The sequence below is a fragment of the Botrytis deweyae genome, assembly GCF_014898535.1.
Source record: "Botrytis deweyae strain B1 chromosome Unknown BDEW_029, whole genome shotgun sequence".
Classification (NCBI taxonomy): Eukaryota; Fungi; Ascomycota; class Leotiomycetes; order Helotiales; family Sclerotiniaceae; genus Botrytis; species Botrytis deweyae.
Genome location: NW_024066236.1, coordinates 452,620 through 460,756, shown reverse-complemented (window position 1 = coordinate 460,756; position 8,137 = coordinate 452,620). Strand labels below are relative to the sequence as shown.

Below are 8,137 nucleotides of genomic sequence, written 5' to 3'. Positions count from 1 at the left end.
ACCCTAACCCTAACCCTAACCCTAACCCTAACCCTAACCCTAACCCTAACCCTAACCCTAACCCTAACCCTAACCCTAACCCTAACCCTAACCCTAACCCTAACCCTAACCCTAACCCTACGTGGCACATACACGAACGGGTTACCCTCCGGGTGGGAATAAGCCGTACGGGTTATATATATTCGAAAGATAATAATTAAAGTATAAAAAAAAGTAAAAAGATATTGATTCAATTGGCTTAGCGAAAAGAGGGTATTGAAGCCTAATGCATCGAAAAGGCAACTAATACCCTATATCCAATCACAAAACACTATGAATCAAGTATCATACGGAGCATTACTATTGGTCAATATTAGATTGACTAATAGGACAACCCTGAACTGTAACCTGATAGTATGATTCGCTACGTCATACTATATACAGGGCAACCCCACTTATACCACTACATTGATTGGTACTGACAACCATCAACTATTTAGGTATCAATATAATGAAATTCCATATTGTTCCATTTAAACAACTAAGCAACCTTATTATAATATATATATATTATATCACAATTTGAAAGTTCATATTATTCAAATTTAAAACCACTCAAAAAGCCCCCTCAATATCAGGATTCTGAAACATAGTTTTTTCTAATTTTATTATTATTATTCTGATTTTTATTCTTATTTTTATTATTAGAATCGATTGTATATAATTCAACTACCCCACCACTCTTTCAACTAATCACTACTCCCCCTATTCCTACAAATTCAATCTTTTATAAAATCAGTACAGATCAATCAATTCAAAAAATAATTTAAATCCGTTTTCAGAATTCAATAAATAAATCAAAATAAACCCTAGTTTACTATAAAATAAATATAAATTTCTTATTCTAAATTGGATTTAGGGTGGTAGCCAAATCGATTCATTTTGATAGTCACCACTACCCCCTGCTTTCGAAGATTACCATAGCTTAGGGTTCGACCTTATCAAACTTAGGGTTATTTCAATTCAGTACTAAACCATCAATTGAAAAGATATCGAAAAAGTAATTTCATATATAAGAAATTCAATTGAATCTCTATTGATTCCTTTTTTCAGATTTTCGAAAAGCCTAAAATTGAACCCAGGAAGGATAATAACCAATTGGAAAGTTTTTAGGAGGGTCACCACTCCCCTTAGAGTAGTGGTCACCACCAGTGCTGACCACCAAAAAAATCCTTAGAATAATAGTTAGGATTACAGAAGTTGTTTTAGAGGTACAGATCCATTAGGGTTTTGAATATCGGGTAAATTAAACCAAGAGAGTATCAGTCATGGCTAAGCTCAATTATCCTTTTCAAAGAGCAAAATCGTGGTGAATTCGGGCTTCCAAGAAAATCAAATAAAACGGACCGTTCCTACTTCATGAAAAAGCGTCATTTTCATCTTCCAATAGGTACCGCTTCAAGCGTTTCATAGACATCTAGTTGAATAATGATCATCAACATTGAATAGAATATATGATAATAAATGATGATAACATCGAGTGGTGAGAGAGATATGAATATTGTATGTATAACCAGAGAGGAAAAAATAATGAAAAATATATACACGAGTTTGCCTCAAACATGAAACTTGGCCAGAATCTATGCAGTCAGGCATAAGTGTGATTTTAAAAGACAAGTAGTAGTCAAATAGAATAAACATTATTGTTTGAGTGTGCGGATTGGGAAATTCATAGCTTTATGTATTTAGTCGATAGAAAAAGTCAAGGATTAGGTCTTATCCCATAAACTGAATATGAACCTCGCTATAATGTATCTAAGAGAATTCCGCAGACCTTCGCTAGATATAATCCATGAATAAAAAAAGAACAATGAAAAGAAAGCAGATGATACACTCATTAAATTCTGACCCCTCCATCTTCATCACTATCCTCATTCTTATTATCATTCGAACCCCATTTATATACTATTAATAGTGATACGCTACCTTTTTCAATATCACTATCCTTATTCTTATTATCATTCGAACCCCATTTATATACTATTAATAGTGATACGCTACCTTTTTCAATATCACTATCCTTATTCTTATTATTATCCGAACCCCATTTATATATTATTGATAGTAATATATTACCTTCTTCAATATTATTATCCTTATCCTTATTATCATTCGAATCCTATTTATATATTACCAATAGTGATATACTACCTTCTTCAACATCGCCATCCTCATCCTCATCATCATCCGAACCCTATTCATATACTACCGATAGTGATACGCCACCTTCTTCAATATTGCCATCCTCATCCTTATCATCATCCGAACCCTATTCACATGCTACTGATAGTGATACGCTATCTTCTTCAATATTGTTATCCTCATTTTTATTATTATTTGAATTTTATTTATATGCTATTGATAGTGATATGTCATTTTCTTTAATATTACTATCTTTATTTTTATCATTATTCGAATCTTATTTATATATTATCAATAGTGATATATTACTTTCTTTAATATTGCTATTCTCATTCTTATCATTATTCGAACTCTATCTATATATTATTGATAGTGATATGTTACCTTTTTCAATATCGTTATCCTTATTCTTATCATTATTCGAACCTCATCCATATGCTACTGATAGTAATACCCCACCTTCTTCAACATCGCCATCGCCATCATTGCTATCCTCTCCATTCAAATCATGTTCCACTTCATTATTGCCTTGATCACCTCCAAGAGAAAATTTCTCCATTCCAATAGGTAAACTCTTTACTGCATCCTTATCCTTAACGCTGTCTGTATTGGATTGGATGTCTTCGCTTCTTTGATTATGAAGTTTCTCTATTTCTCTAATGAGATCGAGCTCCTCTTTATAATCTACAAACATGTTAGTCTCATAATTGTGAATGATGAATATTTAGACTTACATTTGATGATAGTAGACTCATTGTCAATGTCAAGACTTATCATCACTCTAAATTGCATAAGAAGTATACCGAATAGGTTGTTTCCCGGCCATTGTGCAATAGCAGTTTGCTTAGTGGCCTTCATTCCAAGACCGGATCCCCAAATATTGTCAGGTGATACTTCGACTATAGGTTGAGGTATGGTTTCCTTTAATTTTTTTCTTAGATTTGGGCTGGCTTCAAATTTATACAAGATTGATTGTTTCATGACAGCGATTTGAATCGAGCGTGTCCACTTGGTCAAATCAAGTTGTATCATCTCTCCTAACTTCTTGGCTTTCTCTGGATCTCGTTCCTTACGAATGGTCTCGGAAAGCTTATGATCGTTCATGACAATTGCTTTGGCCCCCTGAATGAATCTATGGATGGATTAATAATAATCCATGGATTTGTAAGGATTTACTTACCCTTCTGAGTGATACCACTGTCGACCCATACTATCCTCAAAAGAGGATGGATATGAACTCTTGAGAAAATCATATTTGTCGTGACGATTGGATCCCAAGAAGATACCATGTCCCTTGATTTTGCCATTTTTGAGAGTGAATGTGTGAGGAAATTCCATCAGGGGTACGTTCAGAACATCGCACCCATGAGATCCAAACGTAAGACAATCTGAACACTCATCTTTCTTGGGCAATTTTTTGGGAATTTCGTTGGACATTTTGTTGGATATTCCAAGATAGGAAAGCAAATGAGTATAAATGTGTTATGAAGTTGATAGACTTGTGATAGGTAATTTTGATGTGTGATTGAAAAAGAGATCGGGGATAATCAGTGAAAGATATTTTGGAGCCGAAATTGATGTGAATCTTTATAGCTGTCCAGAGTGAGATGTTGGTGTACGATGAAGAAAGGAGGGAGAAGGTGATCTTCTCTTGAAAGGCGAGTTAGATTAGATTTTCAGAGGCGTACAAGGTGGAGGTTATCGATGACCGAGAAAGAAGATGTAAAGATCAGGGTGGAAATAATGGTTGTTGTAGATTGAAGAAAGAATGATGAAGGATGGATATCGAGGAGGTATTTGTATAGAAGAGGCTAAGAGGTAAGCGAACAATGTGGGTCCGGTCTGTAGATATATTGTTTTTGGAGTTTGAATCCAATTGGTAGAGAGATAAATATGAGAAATAGTTGTAGAGGATTAAGGAGAAAGAAATCAAGAATGAATAAGGAGGGGGTATTTGTATAGAAGATGCTGAAAGGTAAGCGAAAGATGTGGGTCTGGTCTGTAGATATATTGTTTTTGGAGCTTGAATCTAATTGGTAGAGAGGTAAGTATGAGAAATAACTATAGAGGATTTAGGAAATAGAAATCAAGAATGGATAAGGGGGAGGTATTTATTCATTCAAGGAAAGCTAAGGGGGAAGCGAAGAATGTGGGTCAAGTGATGAGATTGTATATGGCCTCTTGACCTAATGACTGAAATTCAAGTCGATTCGAACTTCCAGATAAATAGAATTTAATATCAAAAGATCATCTAATCATCACGAAAATGAATCAAAGAATATAAAAATACGCATCTCCATTGAAAACATCATGTACTAAAGCTAGGTAAGAAAATCAATCTATCTCAATTTGTCCCCTCAATGACGAACTCCAAATTGGTTGGCCATGTCGTAATGCTCTAACTCCATGCTATCTGACCTCTCACTCTTGATGCTATCATCTTCTTCATCCTCGCTATCATTTTCCTCAGCGTCATCCTCATCACTTTCGACCCCGTCAGCAGAATTCAAACCCTGAACATTGTAATGATCTGGAAGATGAGGTCCAGAATCACCAAATGATTTTTGGTACATTTCCTCGAAATTTTCGAGTTCCTTTGGTACGACGACTCCACTCACTCCTAACAGCATCCTTGCCATGCGCATAGCTTCGCGTCTGATTGCACGCTCATCGTTCGTGTCGAAGTCTGATTCTGCAATGATTCGTGAAGCAAGCTTCTTGAGCAAGTTCAAGCGTAACGCATCGCCATGTGTGCCTACAGTGTGTAGTATCAAAATTAACGCCGCTCGACGAGCGCCAATCCGGATAATTCTCCCGCCTGCTTTTATGAAAACTTCCATCGAGTGGGCGTACTCCCCCATTATCATGTACCTAGCTCTGTCTTGAATGTTAAAACCTTGTGCACCTATTGGAAAAGTGATTAAAAGAGCATCGCATTCATAGTTGACATCATTGAATTTTCGTATGATCTCCTCTCTCTCTGCAGTTGTGTGCCATGCACAAAGAGATAGGATCTCAAACTGTAAAAGCTTCAATAATGTTTCACATGCCCTATAGATTGATACATATTGTCAGCTTCATGTTCATATGAAAAATGTGAAAGGATGCTTACCATTGGGGCATGGGCCAATGAAAGAAGATGACTGCTCTTTCTCCCTCCCTTTTCCAAATAAAGAGCTGGGTCATGATGAAGCGAAGTTTCATAGAATCTTACATCAGGGTTGTCGACATTTGCAGCCTTTCGGAGTATGGTGGATACTTCTGTTCTGATGCAGATCTGGACTTTAGGAATTTGAATGTGGCGCCATGATCTTTATCAAGAGATCTCCAAGAGTTCACCTCTTTTGAACCACCGGATTTTAATCCCTCTCTTACTGTCACAGTTAAGGATGTTAATGAGGGGTCAAAAGAGGCGTGCATAAGACCTCGGTTTGCTTGGATGTTCATGTTATGGGATTGTACATCGTCTTCGATCTCATCATCGAGCGCATCTCCATCTCCGATTTGATCTTTCCAGTTGCGAGTCATTCTCTTGTATTTGTCGGAAACGTCCTGAGGCATTTTTAGATGGACCGTGAGCATCTTATAGGGAGGTACGCTTCCACCTGGTGTAACAAACTCTCCTTCTGAGAGCTCGATCCTCTTTCCCATGAATCTGCGCAGTTGGATTTCAATCAGGATAGGTGGCAAAACCATTCTGCATGCTTCAATGTTCCATTTGGTTCTCCATCCAACCAAGCGAAATGCTTGAGGACACAACATTTGCAATGGATACCCTAGTGCGTTTGCATCTTTGAATCTTTTGATGTTTTCCGGACTTTGATCTATGAGATAGTTCAAGTAAGATTCATCGTGCCCGTCGTAGATCTGGAATAGACTAGACATGTCATCCTTTTTAGGAAGATTTTGAGTCGAAAAGAAGGCCCGGCATCTAGCAAAGAGGAAGAGGTATCCATAAATATCATCGACCTTGTTCAAGATGGGTGTTCTGGTGGCGCCCAGAATAGATTTAAACTTGAAGCCGGAAACACATTTCGAAATGACGGTACCGAAATTCTCAAGGGCATGAAATTCGTCTCCGATAAATCGTGCGAATTTGTCCTTATTCCTGAGTAATATTCTTCCATCACCACCATCGTTACGAAATACCCTTTCGGGAAAGCATGTATAAGACGATATAATAAAGATCTTTAAGGTCTGTGATGACAAATTGTTAGGACCAGAATATGTTGCATAATCAGAATGAAACTTACATCTGGATCAGAAGTATCCAATGAACCCAAGTAATCGTCTAGGTCTTTTGCAGTCTTTCCGATACTTGCTTCATCACGATCGGCACCGTATATCTGTGTATCGGGAAGGAAAAGTTTACAGACCAAGATGTTTTTGAAGAATTTAACGAAATCATCAAACCAAACCCCAGTGAGGGCGCTTGGTGCGAGAATGAGGGTTGGTAGATGCTGAAAGCCTTGCTTGTTCTTGTTTATCTTCCACTGAAAATAGATGAGCAATAACATGGTGATTGTTTTGCCAATTCCCGGATCTCCAGCGAGGATTCCTCCGTGGTAGGGAGATTCTTCCATTCTGATCATCCATGTCACATCTGATTCAATCATTAGTATTCAAGATTGGTTGTTGAAGCAGGACTTACCTACCCATGATTTGATGTGAGAAAGGTATGAGGGTACTGTTCTCAATCTGAAGCTTTCCATAATCTTCATATCCAAGACATACGGAACAATCAAGAAAAGGTGGGGTGATGGCGGATGCAGCGGACATCCTGTCGAGTATTTTCGTGTACTCATTCTGGAATGTTTGTTCAGGGTATATGTTCGTAGCCACCCATTCAGCTTGGATTTTTTGGGCTGCATCAATAATCTCATCGAAACTTGGCTCAATGAGAGGCTCGAGTTCGTTTTGAACCTCCTCGAAAAATATTTCCAGATTCTTTTCGGATACGAGTGGGCGACTGGTGGCATCCCTTTGAACATCAGTTAATATGCCATTGCCGTTCCATTCCTTGGCAAATGATAAAATTGTCTTGACGGATTCCTCGTCGTCGAAGTCATCACCATCTGGACAGTCGACAATTTTGCGAGTCCTGTATGCTGATTGCTTCTGGTGATGAAATTGACTTCTTACACAAGCGAGTGAGTCATCGGATGACTTTGTGGTGTGATATGGCATCACCTTGGATATTCTTGGGGTATGGAATAATGGTTTTACACCCAACTGAGACTTCACTTTCGAAACGTCCTTCTTATTGAAAGCCCGCAAGACAGCCAGCGCGCGATTCGAATTTTCAGCAGTGTGAATTTCGTAGTCGGCAGTATGGGGTTCAGGATCACCTTCAAAATGTTCCGGGTAATTGAGAATGATGAGGTTCATTACATGAAGCCATCGATAATACCTCTCGATATTTTTTTGTTGGCATTGTGGTGCGGGAATGTCGGATTTCTTGATCATGATGTCCGTTCCGGTGATCAAATCCATGATTGTTGGGTTCTTCAAGTCTTCAATGGCCTGGAACAATATATTGCGATCCACTCTGAAATGCAATTCAGTTTTTTGAAATGCCTCGAAATCTGGCAGGTTACCATCACTAGGTGTGATAAAGGCGAACCACCTCGCCATAGCTTTGGCGTTCGAAAACCTCAAGTATCCAGCCGTATGAGACAACTTAGTGTTGTCGTAGCCCCATATTCTAACACCATTTGGATTGGCAGCAATGTCTTTGTCACGCAAAGCTTCGTTGTCGGCATTAGGATTGCGTTCCGATGGAGCTTGGTATCGAAATACATGTTTAAGTACTTCAGGTGAGGGCTTGAGATTGGTAACATCAGCATCCTCCAATAGGAGTTTGTTGTCCAGGCAGTGCTGACCCTAGTTCCGATCCATGATACCGGGTAGGCAAAAAAGGTGCGCAGGGAACAGGTAAGTTGTGAAAGGGAAACTG

General features: G+C 38.3%; 2 protein-coding genes across 2 annotated transcripts; both read right to left on the bottom strand.

Annotated features, from left to right (window-relative positions):
• Nucleotides 1-2,608: 2,608 nt before the first annotated feature.
• EAE98_009671 (uncharacterized protein) lies at nucleotides 2,609-3,618 on the bottom strand (the record flags this gene model as incomplete). Its single annotated transcript, XM_038957292.1, has 3 exons — nucleotides 2,609-2,865; nucleotides 2,916-3,313; nucleotides 3,362-3,618. 3 exons carry the CDS (start codon nucleotides 3,616-3,618, stop codon nucleotides 2,609-2,611), a joined length of 912 nt encoding a protein of 303 aa, XP_038806485.1.
• A 920-nt stretch (nucleotides 3,619-4,538) lies between these two features.
• On the bottom strand, nucleotides 4,539-7,815 carry EAE98_009670 (uncharacterized protein; the record flags this gene model as incomplete). The annotated part of the gene is made up of 5 exons (XM_038957291.1): nucleotides 4,539-5,232; nucleotides 5,294-5,341; nucleotides 5,396-6,378; nucleotides 6,435-6,784; nucleotides 6,837-7,815. The coding sequence occupies 5 exons, from the start codon at nucleotides 7,813-7,815 to the stop codon at nucleotides 4,539-4,541; spliced, it is 3,054 nt and encodes a 1,017-aa protein (XP_038806484.1).
• Nucleotides 7,816-8,137: the final 322 nt, after the last annotated feature.